The sequence below is a fragment of the Petromyzon marinus genome, chromosome 27, assembly GCF_048934315.1.
Source record: "Petromyzon marinus isolate PM22_M1 ecotype Great Lakes invasive population chromosome 27, UKy_Petmar_22M1.pri1.0, whole genome shotgun sequence".
NCBI lineage: Eukaryota > Metazoa > Chordata > Hyperoartia > Petromyzontiformes > Petromyzontidae > Petromyzon > Petromyzon marinus.
The window spans coordinates 5,581,913-5,600,046 of NC_133693.1; the positions used below are offsets into that span (position 1 = coordinate 5,581,913).

The following is an 18,134-nucleotide window of genomic DNA, read 5'->3' on the forward strand; positions in this document are numbered from 1 at the left end:
TATATGCTTTTACCCACTCCAAGTGGAGTGTGCTCTGATATGTTATGAACATGATTTCATAACATGTTCATGACTGAATAATTGCCCAGCACCAAATCAATTTGTATCGTGACATCTACTTCCTCTATGCCAGTTTTACCATTTGCATTTCACTTGTAATGTGCTAATTTGTTTTCGCACACTAGTAATGCGGTTACAATTAACAGGCACCAATATAAATGATCAAACAAAAATAAATCATTTAAAAAAAGCAGCGCAACAGCATTTGCAAAGTAACATAAGCTTCTATAGGAAGGTGCGTAAACATGCAAAGTGTACTCTCGTAGCTGTACCATGCACACTTGTTCTATTTAGCCATATTTATATGGCTGAGTAATAAAAATGTTTGTCTATCGACTAATGAATATGCTTTAAAAAAGTAAGAACTATGATTTAATGTGTAACTTTATTCCTGACCGTGTGATATTGATCTCCCTGAACTCTGTTTTCGGGTCGTACCACGTGCTGTTCGGCACGATGTCCGACGTTTTGCCCCCAACGTATTGGCAGCTTCTTCAGGAAACGTCAGATACCGTGGTATACAACGCGCGGAACAACCCGAAAACATGTCAGAGAGCCATACAGCACAGCCACGAAAATTTATCAGTAAATATTCCAACATCATCCGTGGATTCGTTTCCAATCATCTCTCAAGCGTGTCCCATTTGATATAACACTCAACAAAGTGTTTTTAAGATCCTCCTCACAAAGATCCCCTTTTCCCTTGTAGTGGTAAATACTGAAAATTATATTTATTTTAAAAAATAAAAACATAAAACAGTGTATTACTGTATTACGAGTATCATTATAGACCACCGAGATATATTTAAGCAGCATGCATTTGTAAACTATACAGCAAGTAATCTCAAAGTAATATTAAGCCTGGAGTTTTCATAAGATTTAAGGCAAAACAAATATATGATTAGGCACTGATGGCTTTCAGCATTTACACACCGGTGATTTGTAACTTTATAGACCAAGAGGACCGAGGGAGCAGGGGTGAATTAGGCGACTCCCAAGTGGGTCCCATCAGTCGAGACGTAATGATGCACAAATTCAATGATTCTAATATCGATTCGTAAGCTCGTGCTACATGCACTGGGTCACACGTGTAAGAATCAATGTTAATATAGAGTGCTGTGATTAGTGCACAGTGCCAAAGACCCAGCGACTCGAGTACAATTCCCGGTCATGGGCAAGTGATATCTGAACCGTTCCTGCACCACCACACGCAGCAAGCCCACACTGACTAATGTGGTGAAGTATGGTGAAAAAAACCCTGATGGCTTTGCACCATGGGGAGGCCTCCATCCAGCACTTGATAGGCAAAGAGCTGTGAATTTACAGGGTCTCTGTGGTAGTATCATGTGTAATTAAATCACTTATAAGTGGACGACAGGTTGAGATATGTCTGTGAAACTAAAGGCACACTTGGCAGGAGGGTTCCCATCTTAGCCTGGCTTTCCCCGGATTATCCAATCTTTGAGGTAGCTGGTCCTGGGAAATCTGCAAGATTTCATTAAAAGCCCGAAGGTTTTTGTCAGTCTGCGCTTACAATACACAACTTTAAGACAATGCTTATAGTTGTAGTTCTCCCCTCTTCCAGTTTTGTCAAATATATTCTTCTTCCCATATGTCCTGGCTTTCTGTACCCCAGATGTGCCAACTTTACCGTAAAAACCTCTGCATGTTCGTCATGGTATTGAAGACACATTGTATCGAGATTTGAGAAAGTCCCAAGCGTTCAAGAACATCCCAGCTGTGATTGTTTACAACAATTCTGCTATATGCGGATTAAGATCCCTCAAACCTTTCAGTTTTTTGGCACACAATTAATCTTTTATAAAACTCCAAAATTTAACCACATTTCAAATGTCCAATTATAATGATTTTATAATGGATTATGCCTATAAAGGATCCCCATTATATATATCATGGCGTATATAAATCTGTTCACTTGACCCCTGCAACCACTAGGAGGCCACCAAATTTACAATAAACTTAACACAGTTGTCAATAACACTGCAGCTTTAAAAGGAGAAACATACAATAGCCAAAGTAACATCACCTATAATACTTTTCCTTTAAAGGCCACAGCGTTATTGACGAATGTGTTTAAACGTTTGTTGTTTGTGTTTGCGCACCACTGCCAAGTCAGTTTCACTAAATAATCTGACTAACTTTACAGATTATTTCAGCATTGGGGAAAATCACTTAAACTTCAGCCACACGCTTTGTCCGTCTGCAACATTCTAACATAAGGACAAATCATATTCCCAACCATTTCCACTGAGTCTCTCGTCCTACGTTTAATAGATTAATTTAATTACTGTCAGTGTATCATCAGACTTTTAAGTTGCAATTTCAAGCGAGAGTACGGTGTAGTGTTTTGTGGCTTTTTACCAATTCCCAACATGAAAAATGGAGGCAAATGTCATTACTGTACTTGGCAGTGGCTCTTCTGTTCCATTGCCAACTGCCACGACTACAATCACTACCACTGCGCCACAGTGCCACCTTGATATGACAAATATTCATCCATGAAATCGCCATTGAGAACAGTGCACTGCAACAACATGCTCGGGGCCTAGTGGAGGAATTAAAATACACGATAGTCACTCAGCAAAACAAATCTTTAAATAAAATTCCACAATTAATTGCTATTTTTGCAACAAGTGCATATTAGTTGAAGAGTGTCTTCTGAAGATAAATTGTTTTAGTCAGCCCTACAATATGCATATAGCACACATTAAAATAAAACTATTGAAAACAGTACGTAAATAAAGGTAACGTTTTAGTGTGAGCAAATACAGTACAGGACCATATATCCGTTTTCGCTCTTGCTTTGCACCACGATACTTTAGTAGAGTATACAGTAACTGGCACTTATTGCCAAGTGATTTAGTTACAAGTATAGTTATGACACATTTCCAATAATAAATCGCTGTACTCTTCTTGTAATTGTCTATATCTCTGAGTAACACTGCAGTAATCATTTTGGCAATCAAAGTTTCATGTCATGTTAAAATTACTGTACGTACTAAATTACTACAGATTGTTCAACTACATTTGCTGGTTAGCCTCAAATGGAGCTCACTACACTATATCTATAGAGTATTGCTAAATATAAAACACTTTTTTTCCTTTGGGATAAATTGATATTCGTATTTAACTGTATTTTACTTTGGTATTCAGCTTTGGCATTGGTAGGATGTAAGCCATGTGAAAGCACCTTTCGTATAAAGTTATTACCGTACTTGATGTCATTAGACAAACCACAGTGCTGGTGTTCCTTTATGTAACCTTATATCTGTGCTAAAGCGTACATTGAAATCCCATCATTAAAAATATACCAGTCGTTTACAAAAAAACACACTTTTTTTTCTGGGTCATTACACTGCTCGCTTTACGCACCTCTTTTAAGCCAAATTTCAGTGAACAAACAACCACACAGTCTGTAGTGACACAAGGCGAGAGATGGCCGAAGTGAGGCCTAGTAACGACGCGAGTACGAGTATGACGTGTACCCAGAAGCATTGCCAGACGAAAAACTCATTGGAGATCCGAACCCCATGAGGCCCTGGCCCACGCCCGCATCGAAACTTCCCCTTCGCGAGCCGGGCCTGGAGCCCGAACGCGAGCCTGATTGCGAGCCGTATGCGGAGCCCAAGCCTCCGCTGATGCCAATGACGCCGCTGGCCTCCAACAGCCGGACTCCATTCTCCGAATCCACCATGCACCGGTCCATTGCCTCCTTGTAGGACATGCGTGTGCGGCTCTTTGGGCACGTGAGGTACTTGAAGTGCGAATGGATGTCGCGGAGTTTCTGCACCAGAACGAGATCCACCAGGCCCCAGTTGACGCTGTCTTCCAGGGTTATGCGCTGCCCAGTGCCCGGGTCCACGATGCCACCCGTAAGGTACTGAGCCTCCAGGAAACGGCGGCCCGACTCATAGGTGATCAGCCCTTTCTTCATTGCCACCATGATTGGCACCTTCATCTTTGTAATGGGGTCTTCGTAGCCAGTGAAGGCTTTCTCGGCAACGGACACCATCTGAATTAAACGATTGTCCAGAAGGCCGTATGTGACGGCATCCCTTAAGTTGTATCGCCTCCCAGTCGTTGGGTCGATGATACCTCCTGTGCATGCTTGAATCTCCAGTAGCCTCTGGGCAGTGAAATTGTCCACCAGCTTGCGCTGCAAAGCTTCGTAGATGGAGATTTTTTCAAGCTTTTGGTTATCCAAGATTCCGCCTACTGGCTGTGTCTCCTCAACAGGATCGTTCCACATGCCTAGAACCCGGCTGGGATCTGGGCTAAGCATTGGGCTGCCTGGTATAATGGAACTGCTGCTGCTGGTGCTGAGGGTGGTCATTCTGGAGTGATAGTCTGTGCTGCTGCTCGAGGTCAACTTTCCAGACAAGAGGTCAGCGAGCTCTGTGATTGCGAGCTTTCCCGAACGATACTGCGTCATGGTGCTCTGCGTAATCACTCCCTTCTTCAAGGCCTCCTCAATGCTGAAATTGTGGCCTGTGCGTCGGTCCACCAAAATGGAGGACACAACACCATCGCCGGTTGTGGTTGTGATCTCCTCCCATTCGCACTCTTGCTCGGACAGCTGGATGTAGGTCTGATGGTCAATCAGCTTCCTCTTGTAAGCTTCGTAAACTGTTAACTCTTCGTTGGTGTCTGGGTCAACGATGACAACTTTGCGCTTCCTCACAGACGATTTGGAGGACATCTTCCGCTCTTTTTTCTTCTCCTTGATTGGTAGAAGAGAAAGCCCCGTGGCGGGGTCTTTGATGCAGCGCTGAAACAGGTCCAAGTAAGAGAGATTTTCTTCAGTGTTTGGGTCGAAGAATCCCTTGGTGTCGTCACTGGGATCGAGCAAAATTTGGTTCATTTCCTCATCAAAGAGCCCTCGCGTGTAGGCCATCTCCACGGGAATACGGTGGCTGGCCTGCGGGTCAATGATGCCTCCCGTGGCGATCTGCGCCTCTAAAAGGCGGATGCCGTGCTCCTTGATTATCAGCCCTTTCTTCATGGCTTGGAAGAGAGACATGACTTCACCAGAAAACTTATCAATGTAACCGGTCACAGCACGCTCTGCAGAGAGAAGTTTGTCGAGGTATTCTGGACCGACCAGGCGCCTTTTCACTGCCTCATCGACAGACATCTTTATGTTATTCACAGGATCAATCATATATCCTGTTGCTGCCTGCGACTCCATCAACACTAGTCCTGTGCCAGGCCGTAAGAATCCCCGCTTTATGCCACTGTACAATGGAAGCTTCTCCCTTGTCGCTTCGATGTACAAACCGGCAATGCCGCTTGTACCTTCAAGATACCCTCGGATAGTGCCTGAGACCTCGTCTATTGATCTCGATCCCTCCCTGAGCTGCTTTGCCATCTCCGCAGTCAATATGTTGGAATTGAGTAGCTCGCTCAGGGTGACCTGGCGACGCAGGCCCTTGAAGGTGACCTCCTTCTTCCCTGTGCGAATGAGCTCCCTGTCTTGAATGATTTCGATGATTATTATGATGATGCGCTTGATGGTGATCTTTCCAGTGCGGTACTGCACAATCAGTTCATTCCGTTTCTCATCGCCAATAAAGTTGGTGTCGTAAAGGACCTCCCAAACGGTCATCTTTTTCCCGGCCATATCTCCCACTGGGATCTCTACTATCTCATCCTCCAGAGCTTTTTTGGCATCTTCAATCGTGTAAGTGTATGTTATTTCTGTCTCTGGGGCAGCAGCAGCATTGTAATCGGTTACTGTGATGCTGGGGGCATTTGCAGCAACACTAGTAGAAACGCTCAACTCTAGCCCACCATTGCTATGGTTCTGTCCACCCACGTTCTGCACTTGCAATTTTTGCTGCTCAAGCTCAAGCCGCCTTCGTTCTTCCTCCATTTGCAACAACAATCTCTGCTTCTCAATCTTCTGGAGTTCCACTCTCTTGAGCTCCTCAATCTCCTGAAACTCAATTCTCTTGCGTTCCTCCATCTGTTGGAGGTCGACCCTCCGTTGCTCCTCCAGCTTCTGCAGCTCGAGTTTTGTTCTCTGGTCAAGCCGCTCCATCTCAAGCTTCCTTTCATGCTCCACCCTCTGATGGTTTTCCTCAAGCTCCCTGAGCTTTCTCAGAAGCTCGTCCTTCTCCTGTTCAGCAAGCAGCTTGTCCGCCTCTGCTTGCATTCTTTGTTGCTCCAGCATGTCAATGACTTCCCTTCCGAAGCCAGGACTGCTCTGCTGCTGCAGCTGATACATCGGAGGCTCACGTTGCTGCTGCTGCAGAGCTTCCTGCATCTGAAGTCTCAGCTGGACATTTTCTTCTTCTTGCTGGTGGCGGATTTTGGCCTCGGCCTCCAGCTGAGCTTTAGTTTTCCTGAGCTCCTCTTCATACATCTTCTGGAGCCGGGCCTTCTCCTCATCCAGAAACTTCTGCTTCAACAAGAGGGCTTCGTTCTCATCCATTTGAGAGGCGCTGTCTTGAAGAAACTCCCTCTGAAAAATCACGACTTCCTTGGGGTGTGTAGTGGTCTCTTGTGGAGCCACCTACAAAGAAAGTGACTGTTAATCAAACAGCACCACTTAAATAAATATATAAATCTTATTTATGTGCGAGCATATAAAAAAAACATGCAAAAAGTGTTTTTAATCAATAAATACAATCGGTTTATAATTTAAACACTGTGAAAATACTATCCTTTAGCTGCTGAATTTATTATCACGAAGATAACTGAGATTTCTTCAAAAGGTAAAGGTGCAGCCCTGAAAATACTTTCTCATGCTACTGCTGGCAGAAGGGCTTTCGCTCGTGGGAGATCTAAAGTGGGTTCTGTAATTTTGGCTAAATCTTCTACACTGGCCAGACGTTTTGGAAAAGGTGGCAGTATCGATGCTTTGCCGCACCACACAAGTGACCTGCCAATTGACTATATCCATCTATACTGCCGACCAGACAGCGGGAGGGATTTAAGAAACTTGCTAACTGTTTCAACTGCTCCGTCGATAGTGCAGTGTGATGCCCATTACAGCATGGTAACTTCCCAGAGCTTTTATCTGCGTTTACTGACGTTCAGGTTTTAAGAACCCAGAAAAAGCCAAAGTGTGTTTTGCTTTCAGAAGAAAAAACCCTGCAGCTTTTTAAACTCTATATGGTATTACATTTATACACTTTTTTAAAAACTACCTTTAATTGAATGATTAATGAATGCTCAATACCTGCGTAGCTTGAATATGAAACTTTTCCGCCTCCTGTCTCAGCCTCTCCTTCTCTTGCTCCAGTGCGACGATGAAGCACCTCAGTTTGACCACCTCACTCTCCATCTTCAGCTCCTTCTCGCTTCTGCTGTCCACCTCCGTTTCCTGCAGCTGCTTCACCTTCAGGAGAACCTGCTTTTCTGCCTCGAGCCTCTGCCGACTAATTTCCTCTGCCTGGGCCTTCTCTCGAATGGCCTCTTCCTGGGCCTGTGCTCGTTCCTTGGTCAGCTCTTCGATGTGTTGTCTTAGACGGTCCGCCTCGGACGACGCCTCCTGCTGCCTGCGCCGCTCCTCGTCCAAGGTCCGCTGAAAGGCCTGGGTCTTGCTCTCCAGCTGCTGCTCAATCTTTTGGCGATCTTTGACAAGCTTCTGAGCCTCCTTGCTCGATTCGGACTGAAGTCGGTTGAACTCGGCGATGGCTTGCTTCTTTTCCTGGGCCAGCTGTTCCGCCAGGGCCCTCTGTTTCACCAGCTCAGCTTCGGCCTGCTGCCGCAAGTTCGTGGACTCCTCTGCCTTTGATCGAAGGCGAGTGGCCTCTTCGGCAAGAAGTGTCATCTTCTGTGCTTCATCCTCCAAGACCTTTTGCATGTTGTGCGAGTCAGACAGTGCATGCAATCTGTTCATTTCCTCAGCCTGGTTTTTTTGCCTGAGGAGCTCCTCCATTTGGGCTTTGAGTAATGCAAGTTCCTCCTCCACCAATTGTTTCTGTCTGGTTGTCTCTGCAACTTCGAGTTTGAGTCGGTTCAGTTCATCCTCCAGGAGAGATTTTTGATGCTCGGTTTTTTGCAGGAGTGCACGCATGTTGTTGAACTCCTTTTCCACCTCTGCTTTTTGTTGTAATGTTTTTTCCACCTGCAGCCTCTGTCGCTCAAACTCCTCTTCGGCGAGTTGCTTCAAGTTCAGGGCCTCTTGCTCGGCACGAGCTCTCTTTGCGGCCTCATTCTCTGCCTCTTTCCTCAGCCTCTCGGCCTCCCCCTGCAAAAGGGCTTTTAGCTGCGCATCTTCCTCCGCCTGAGACTGCAGCAGGAACACCTGCTCCGCTTGCTTTCGCAGGTTATTTGCCTCTTGCTCAGCAGCCAGTCTCGCATGGTCTGCTTCTTCTGCGGCCTTCTGTGCCAACTCCGCCTCATCCCTGAGTTTGGTCAACATCTCCTCGTCCTGCTGCCGAACCTTGTTGAACTCTGCGTCCTTCTCAGCCAGTGCGGCAAGGCGGGACTTCTCCTCTGCCGCCAGACGTTTTTGCGCAGCCTCCTCTGCGAGCCTGACCTGGTTAGTGGCTTCACTCTCCGCTTTCTGCTTCAGGGCGAGAGCTTCCTCCGCTTTTTTCTTGAGACGTTCCAGCTCTTCCTGAGCAGCCTGGAACTGACTCGTTGCAAGCTTTTCAGCCTCAAATTTCTGATGAACGACCTCATCTGCCTCTTTCTTCTTCACGGCTTCCTCGTGAGCCACCATCTTCAATTGGGCTACTTCATCTTCAGCTTTTTTCTTAAGTTGTGCTGTTTCTTCCGCCTCCTTTACAATTACCTGCAACTGTGCTTCAAGCTCTTGTTTACCTCTAGACGCATTTTCAAACTCCAATCTGATTATCCGTATTTCTTCCTCAATCTGACGGCGATTCAATATAGTCTCCTCGACCATTATTTTGTGGCGATGGAGTTCAATTTCAGACTGCTTCTGGATTTTTGCCATCTCTTCCTCGATCGCCCTTTTCTGCTGGGCCGACTGCTCCTCAAGAAGTCTACGTTGTTCAGCTTCCACTTCAGCGTCTGCGCGAAGTTTGTTGGCTTCTTCCACTGCCTGCATTTTCTCTTGTGCGAGACAATCAGCGAGGGCCTTCTGTTTGGCCAGCTCCTCCTCCGCCTGTTGCCGCAATTTGGCAGTTTCCTCACTCTTTGCACGCAGCTTAGAGGCTTCCTCAGCAAGGCTTTTCATCTTTGTGGCCTCTTCCTCTAAGATCTTCTGAATGTTCTGAGACTCTGCTGCGGCTCTCTGCCGGTTTTCCTCTTCAGTCTTGCCTTTAAGCCTCAGGAGATCTTCCATTTGGGCCTTCACCTCAGCCAGTTCATCTTCCACCAAGCTTTTTTGCTGAATAGCTTCCATTACTTGGGCTTTCAGTCGATTGAGTTCGTCTTCAAGCAGACCTTTTTGCTTCTGTGTTTTTTTAAGCAAATGTCGCATTTTTGCAAGTTCGTTTTCTGCCGTTTCCTTCTGATGCATTATATTTTCCGCCAGCAGCCTCTGTCGCTCAAACTCCTCTTCGGCGAGTTGCTTCAAGTTCAGGGCCTCTTGCTCGGCACGAGCTCTCATTGCGGCTTCGTTCTCTGCCTCTTTCCTCAGCCTCTCGGCCTCCCCCTGCAAAAGGGCTTTTAGCTGCGCATCTTCCTCCGCCTGAGACTGCAGCAGGAACACCTGCTCCGCTTGCTTTCGCAGGTTATTTGCCTCTTGCTCGGCGGCCAGTCTCGCCTGATCTGCTTCTTCTGCGGCCTTCCGTGCCAACTCTGCCTCATCCCTGAGTTTGGTCAACATCTCCTCGTCCTGCTGCCGAACCTTGTTGAACTCTGCGTCCTTCTCAGCCAGTGCGGCGAGGCGGGCCTTCTCCTCTGCTGCCAGACGTTTCTGTGCAGCATCCTCTGCTAGTTTAACTCTTTTGGCTGCCTCATCCTCTGCCTTCTGTTTCAGCGCAAGCGCTTCCTCTGCTTTTTTTTTCAGTTGCTCCAGCTCTTCCTGAGCAACCTGGAACTGACTTGCAGCAAGCTTTTCAGCTTGAACTTGTTTCTGAACGACTTGCTCTGCCTCTTTTTTCTTCATGGCTTCTTCCTGAGCAAGCTTCTTCAGTTGTGCGGCCTCCCCTTCTGCTTTCTCTTTCAGGCGAGTTGTCTCCTCCGTTGCCACTTGAAGTTTTTGCAGCTGCTTTTCCAGATCTGCCTTTCCCTTGGAGGCATTTTCAAAATTCACCCTGATGATATGGATTTCCTCCTCAATTTGTCGTCTCTGAAAAATAGTCTCTTCGACCAAGAGCTTTTGCCTCTGAATCTCCAGCTCTGAGTGCTTCTGGATTTCGGCCATCTCCACCTCAATAGCTTGTTTCTGCTGTGCAGCTTGCTCTTCAAGGAGCTTCCTTTGCTTGGCTTCCTCTTCTGCCAGGTGTCTCAGCCGCTCGTTCTCCTCCGCTTGTTCTTGCAGCACTCTCTCTGCATCATCCTTAAGTTGGCTGGCCTGCTGAATGATGAGCAATTTTTCTTTATGCGCCTTCTCTGCCTCCGCACGCTGCCGGGAAGTCTCTTCTTCCATTATTCGCCGATGCTGCATGGCCTCGTCAGCCAGCTTCTTGAGACGAGCCGCCTCTTCTGCAAGCTGCTTCATCTTGGCGGCTTCTTCCTCAAGAATCTTCTCAGTCTTCTCTTTTTCAGCATTTGCCTTCAGCTGGTTCTCCTCTTCTACTTTGAACCGAAGCTTAATGAGTTCGTCCATCTGTGATCTGACTTTGGCCAGCTCCTCCTCCAGCAAGGTCTTCTGCCTTATCGCTTCAGCCACCTCGGCCTTAAGCCTCTGAAGTTCGTCTTCGAGCAGCGACTTCTGCTGCTCCGAGTCTTGCATGAGTATGAGCAGTCTCTTCACCTCCTGTTCTGCCTGTTGCTTCTGCTGCGTCGTCTTCTCGGAAAGCTTGAGCTGTTTACCCAGCTCGTCCTCAGCCTGCGATTTCTGCTTCTGCGCCAGATGCTGGGCTTCACCCCGGGCTTTAGCCTCACGCTCAGCAGCTGCTTTTTGTTTCTCGGCTTCCTGCTGAGCCTGGCTTTTTTCTCGGGCCAATTCCTCGGCCTTATTTTTCTGCTCCAAGGCCTCCTGTGCTTTTTGCATCCACATCTCGAGCTCAGCCTTGGCGGTCGCCTGGGCCCTTTCTGCGTCGTCTGCAACCTTCTTGCGTAGCATTGCCTCCCTCTTCAAGTCCACAATCATTGTCTGTTCCTCCTGCTGCATTTGTTGCAGCTCCACAAAGGTGGCCTTCTGGGCCTGGATCTCAGCCTCTGCACTCTTCTGGAACGCCTCCTGAGCAACAGCGATTTGCTTCTTTGCCTCCTCTTCCGCTTGCTGCTTTCTATTCTGGGCCTCCTCAGCGATCTTCTTGAGTCTCTCTACCTCAGCGAGGGCTGCTCTCTTCTGATTTGCAGCCTCTTGTTCGGCTGCTATTTTTTTCTTGAGCTCCGCCTCGGCCTCCTCCTTGCGCCGAGCCTCTGTCTCGGCCAGCTGACGGTATTTGGCAGTCTCTTGCTCAGCGGCCTTCCGCCGTCTCTCGGCCTCCTCTGCTCTGGCTCGGAGGGCATCCAGTTCATCCTCCGCTTCATCCTTACGACGAGAGGCCCTCTCAAGCTCCATGCGGATTATGAGGATCTCCTCCTCGACCTGCTTCCTCTGGCTCACGGCATCATTTACCAGGGCAGCCTGCCGGCGAACCTCAGCATTCGAGTTCTGCCGCAGTTCCACCACCTGCTGGTCCAGGGCCTCCTTCTGGGATGATGTGGCCTCTGCGTAGGACCGCCGCTTGCTGGCGTCGTAATGGATCTGCTGCCTAAGGCGGTCTGCCTCCTCTTCTGCCTGGGCCTTGCCACGTGCGTAGTTCTCCGAGATTTGGCGCTGGCGCTCCAGTTCATCTTGAATGTCAGCAAGGCGTCGGAGGGCATCCTGGGCTTCGCTGTGTTGCTGCTGTAGCTGTTGCTGTTGCTGCGGCTGCTGGCTCAGCTGTTTTGCTTGCCTCTATGTACATGGAGTGGCATGAGATATTTCACACGGTGAGCGACGTTGATGCATTGCGCGCCCTCATTTTCTGCAATAAAGCCTTGAGTATATCACCGGGTTCGTGTTTTGAGGTCATAAACTGAAGCCACAACAAATGCCAGGCACCGAAGGTTACAAAAGCATCCAAGGTCCACTCAATTTAGGGTAGCATTCATTAATATGATTTAGCGTGTTATTGGCAAACCCAAACATCACAACAAGGACATTTCATGCTTTTTTTTTACTGTGTTAGAGATTGTTTCACCCCTTCCAGTGTTTTATTGTCATTTTTGTTTTGTTGTTTTCATAGTTTACTTTTTTTCCCCATTCAAAACCGATATGGCACTTGCTTTAGGAAGACAGCAGTTTGAAGTGACAGCTGAGAGAACACTGCAGGAAGTATCCGAAGGAAAAGTTTTAGGCTGAATCTTGAGGAGGCAGCAACACACAAACAGCAGAAGGCCTTTGATTGACACCAGCAGGCTCGACAGACACGCAAGCTCTTTGAAGAATAGGTGAAGTATCTTCGACATACCGAAGAGGAGCATTTTGTGATGACATTTCCACAGAGTTTAATTGTAGCTACATCTATCTGAACCCCATTAAGTGATCATCCATTTGAATGTCATTTATAAAGGCAGCCTAAGGGGCTCAATAATATATAAATTAGTTCCTCATGTTCGTTTAATAATGAGCATTGCGTGTAATTGACTCCCGTGATTTGGCCTAAAATCAAATCAGAATGAATATCCTTGGAACGCATCTCAGCTTTAAGCTAAACTAGGTGTTAACCAATCATCCCAATGTAGCACTTTTATGAAAAAGAGCCTTGATATTCCATTAGCTTTTTCTGAGTAGATACATGCCATTATTAAACTCATTCTAACACTTGCCTGTCATGCGTGTGTTTTTTTTTGTAAGTACGGTAAAAGTGTCTAACGGAGAGTTCGCGAAAACGCAGCAGCGGGATTGATACACGGAAGGTGTTTAAAAAGAAGCATCGTCCCTTTGAGAAAATGAAGAACAAAACGAGAATTCCATGCATCGATTTTTTTCACCCCCCCCAAGACGGTTAACGGAGAGGAAGAACGAATTCCACCGGCTGCGCAGAGTGCATCCACACAGCCCCAGAACCCTGACAAAAGAGGACACAGGGACAGAGTATTGAGGCCCTGGCGGGCGTGCGTTTATTGTTACCACAGTGTCGCTCGCTTTGTCTTTGCGCCGAGAGGAATGTTACAAGCACACACAGGCGGCACGCAAACTCGATTTATCACTCGCAGAGAGCGCAGGCAGATTTCCAGAGGAATCGAGAGTAAAAAAAAAGGCACATTTGAAAACTAAAAAGGACAGGTAAATTTTATAGTAGAAATATCGAGATATGTTTTAGGGTTGAGTACATTGGCCGCATGTTCTTACTGGTTTGTGCCATTTTCTTGATTGATAAATTTAACTGAGTACACAGTTAAATTTATATTCATTTTGCTGAATGCAATTTTATTATATGGTGTATTTCGGGTATCACTCCTTAGGAGAAGCGAAACTAAACTGCGAAAACACTGAAAAAGGTTCAGAAAACCCAGCTGCTTATTCTTGTTAGTAATTACTCCATCTATTTCTTTTTAAATAATTTTTCAAGAGCACAGTTGGCTGTTTCCAGCATCAAAGCTTTAAAATAATACGCGAGTGTGCGACTTGTGATATTTTTCAAAAGGTCAGAACAAATTGACCTTTCGTACACGCTGGCACTAATGACCCTTTCCAATGCTCATCAAAAAGTAATCACCTCCCAGTGCACGCCAGAAAAAAATATCGAACTTATTAACCAATTGCACGCTTAAGAATGCGTCCAATTTTAAGCTACTGTTTTTTTTTACTGAAATGTAAAACAAAAACCTGGGTCGCAAACGAAATCGATTACTTAAAAAGTGGCATGAAAGACATCAGGTCCCAAAATATTTTGAAAAATATCTGTGCATGTATTTTATAAATGTATATATTTTCAAAAGGTATCGGTCACACTTTGATCAAATGTGTCTTCACAGACCATAGTCAAATGTCAATGTAGATTGCTAACCAAACTCGCATCAGACCTAAGCCAGCGGTGAAACTGTCATATTGTGTCTATCCATAGGTACAAGTTCCTATTTATTTTTTTAACCCCACAAAAATGGGATATGAATTCAGAAACCCTGCAACTACGAGGCCAAGCGCTCTTTCACAACTGAGCCACCCGGCTGGATTTCACCAGACAGAGGAATGGAACAATATCAGGAAACCAAAAAAATATACAAAAACTCCTGGCACATTGTGGTGGGAGCAACACAACGCCACTCCAATGCCTCTCAGTAACTTGCCCTCCCCCTCTATACTGCACACGACATGCCCCACCAATCACAGCCCTCCTCCTCTATACTGCACACGACGTGCCCCACCAATCACAGCCCTCCTCCTCTATACTGCACATGACGTGCCCCACCAATCACAGCCTTTCTCCTCTATACTGCACACGACGTGCCCCACCAATCACAGCCCTCCTCCTCTATACTGCACACGACGTGCCCCACCAATCACAGCCTCCTCATCTTAATCACCTCTACAACGCTTTCGCGCCATGTCCGAAGCCAAACTGCCAAGGTCCTTGCCCTGCCCTGCAATGCATCTGTATGCACAGCAATTTATAATCGTTCCCATGCCTGTCTCAGAAACCTTCAAAAAAGATGAACGCTTCAATATAATTGCACAATTCAGCTTGTCAGGATTTTCTGGACATGCACCTTGTCACATTTCAAATCAAGATGCAAAAAAGGTGCAAGTATGTCGAAGACTCGATGCAACCTCACCTGGTTCATAACAGAGGTAACAAACTTGAGTTTCAAATGCACTTTTGGTTTATGTCAGATGATCGTAAATTGATTGCAGCAACAACCCTATCCCTACGCTTCTATCTTTTACCTTCAGTATCGTGTTGGCTAGCGCATAAATGCACACGTATATTTTGTGTTTGTTACGGTGCCCACTTCAATTATATCAAGATACGAAGAAGGAAGGGGTATTTTTTTGTCATGAAATGAGAAAGCAAGAAGGAGATGTCAGAAGTGCCATATCCATTTAAACAAATAAATAAACGAACAAAAACAACATAAACCTGGCAGTGATGGGTAAAGAATGTCATGACCTTGTGTGATGGAGATTAAACAAAAAAATAATTAAAACCGGCTTCGCTCATCACGAAGGAGATAAATCATGCCAGTAACCGGCGGTAACAATGACCAGAGGGCATCTCATTATTTTGACCTTCAAAACACTTTCCCGCATGCAAATACTGATGATTGCGTTCAATTCACTGCAGCGCGTATTCAGCGATTATTCAAAAAAATCTTATTTGCTACGTAAAAAAAACATCGACATTCATGAAAAGTCATATTTGCATAAGCGCTTACATTAAAGTCAAATTGAACGAAAGACGTTCCTCTGACTGCCAAGTGCCCAATGTTGCGTGGTCAGAGGTCAAGCGCGCCACACCCAAAGCGCGGTCCATCACAATCAGGCAGCGTTAGTGCCACAAGCAGCAGGCGCGATCAAGCTCCGGCATTCTCTGTCACCAAGCCCAACACCAATCACGCACGCACATGCACTTTAAAAGAACAAAAAACCCGCAACGTTATGGCAAAAGTAAGATACCACCACCACCTCTTCCCCCCCCGCCCCCCCGCCAACTGCTAATCAAAACAAAAACATTAAAACGTTCACACCAACTTTTGGACCAACCGTTTGAAGGAATTAAATATCGCAAATGCATAACCCATGAGTTGACGATAGATAAACTGGGGGAAAGTTCAAAATAAATCTTTAAACAATGTGTCCCGTTCTGCCTGGCATTCTCCATGAGCCAGAGATGCGAGGCTTTGATTGGCCCGAGACGATGAGCGTGTGGGTTGCGCGTGGTAGGGAGTGTTCGTGTCCGTAAGTACGCGCGCACCCGTGTGTGTGTGCAATGAGCACTCACCTGCTCTCCCTGCAGACGCTGGAGTGTCTCGCTGATGAACTTCACGTACTGGCTCGTCATAGTCACCAGCGCCGTGTATCGGGTCCGCAGGGTCATGTACTATTATGCACAAAAACGCCAACACCCACCATGTGATCACCGTACAGCAGCAGTGTCATCGCGATACAATGCATCGGTGATATCATACGATGAGCAGTGTTGTCTGTTCCGCAAAAAATCTGAAGTCTTGATTATCCTCGCCAATATGAATTTATTGTTTGGAAATTCTATTTTCTCACATGTTGAAATAACATACACCAATTAAACTCCTAAACAAATAGCCGTTATCCATGATATTAATGGCTTGCAATAGTTTTTTCCAGCTTGACAATTTTTACGACGCCATTTTATCAGTTAATTTGTGAGATTTTATTTGTTCTTATGTACCTGACCATTTTGCGAATTAATTAGCATTCCAAAATTGTAAAGCCGCAACAATTTGAAGAATCTTTATAATTGGGGCTGGCTTCTGTTGCGTTAACAGTGCCGCGGTGGAGCCACGAGTTTAAAAACACGCCAATGGGCCATCCTGCCGGTGCGATACAAAAACCTATGGGCCGGTATTCCGACCGACAGACAAGGCAGGCCCGCAAGCGGACGGTCGAGTGCGACGGGTGTCTCCCGTTGACCTCTGACCTCCTGCATGATGGAGTCGCTGGTGGAGAGTAGACGGCGACGTTTCACCGGCGACCTCTGGTGTGTGTCCACCATGGCCTTGTAGGTCATCAGCTGCAGCTCATAGTCCTAGGGCACAAGGTGCAGCTTCATCAGGACATTCAGTGTCAAGAGTGCAAATGTGCCCCCAACCTATAATTATTTAACGTTTTTATTAGGCGCAGCAGACCCAACAAAGGGGCTTCAGAGCGCCGTACAGAAAATGTAAAGCCGTAACAATTCGAAATGGGAGAAGCTTAGCGGTTAGACATAGTTCATCAGGCACAGCATTCCAAACATGAGGGCCAAGAACCTAAAAAGCCAAGCTCCGAAACGTTTTTTACCGAAAGCGTGGCTAACAGAGGAGCATGGTGCGCAAGGACCTCAACCCATTCGCTTCTCACTGCAACCAAATCGTTGTGCATGTGACTTAACCGCTGTCATGTGCTACCCTGTGTGCCTTTCATCTTATTTCATCTCGCTCTCTTAGGGATGTGGATTTATTAAATCGCTGAGACGCCACGGTTTCTCAAAGTGACACGGGAAATTAAACAGATATCATCAGGGCTAAAATAGGGAAAGTGGAATGAGTGGGGGATAATAGAGAACGAAACAACATGAAAGGCCAATGGGAGAGGGACGCAACGGATGAAGGGACAAGACAGCGACTGGAGCGTGCACACGCAATGTGGACACAGGCAAGTTAAACGAGAGTCCCAGCACCAGCAGCGATATCCCCAACAGACGATGGTGCAAAATAAAAATAAAACGTTTGGCCTGGGCGAGACAATAATGCTTGATGTGTTTGTCCTGGTACACACAAATATCTCAAATAACGAGCACACACCAACAGTGCTCCAAGGAGCGGAGTGCTTGTTACCAAGTTAAACAAATGCACACGCTTTAAGTAAGCGCGTCACACTGAGCGTGTTTACCTTGGCGGCCAGCGAGTACTGCTCCGAGTACTTCTGGCATTCGTCCACCTTGACCTGATTTTTCTCGATGTCCATCGCCAGAGCCTGCAGTGAGTGAAACAAACGCCAACGTTAACTTTGCCCGCTGGGGTGTAACGATTCGCTAATTAAAACCCGATGCTTATGCTGGCGGTACATGTGTCGTATCGTGCGTGTACGAAGAGAATATTTCTGATTCAAGCGTGGAGGAGGAGGGGCGCCATCGCTTGGAATCGCAGAGAGACGGAAAGAGGTACACACGTGGAATCGGAGAGCATGTGCAAGTTGGAGACGTCAAGTTTACTCTTAAGAATGACTGGGCTTGGGCAGGAGACATTGCCAGTGGCTAAGACCAACAATGGATTGGTAGCCAAAGGACGGAACATGCCCGAGAGGCCATACA

At 46.5% G+C, this 18,134-nt stretch overlaps 1 protein-coding gene across 1 annotated transcript in view; it reads right to left on the bottom strand.

Moving 5' to 3' along the window:
* The window catches only part of LOC116946707 (microtubule-actin cross-linking factor 1, isoforms 1/2/3/4-like), a 340,281-nt gene that overhangs the window by 167,244 nt on the left and 154,903 nt on the right, over window positions 1–18,134 (bottom strand). Inside the window, exons 35-39 of the mRNA XM_076069967.1 lie at window positions 17,714–17,797; window positions 16,761–16,868; window positions 16,086–16,184; window positions 7,265–12,055; window positions 3,536–6,595 (exon numbers count right to left, since the gene is read on the bottom strand). Of these exons, the coding sequence (XP_075926082.1) occupies window positions 3,536–6,595; window positions 7,265–12,055; window positions 16,086–16,184; window positions 16,761–16,868; window positions 17,714–17,797 (8,142 nt within the window). The remainder of the gene's footprint in view (window positions 1–3,535; window positions 6,596–7,264; window positions 12,056–16,085; window positions 16,185–16,760; window positions 16,869–17,713; window positions 17,798–18,134) is intronic.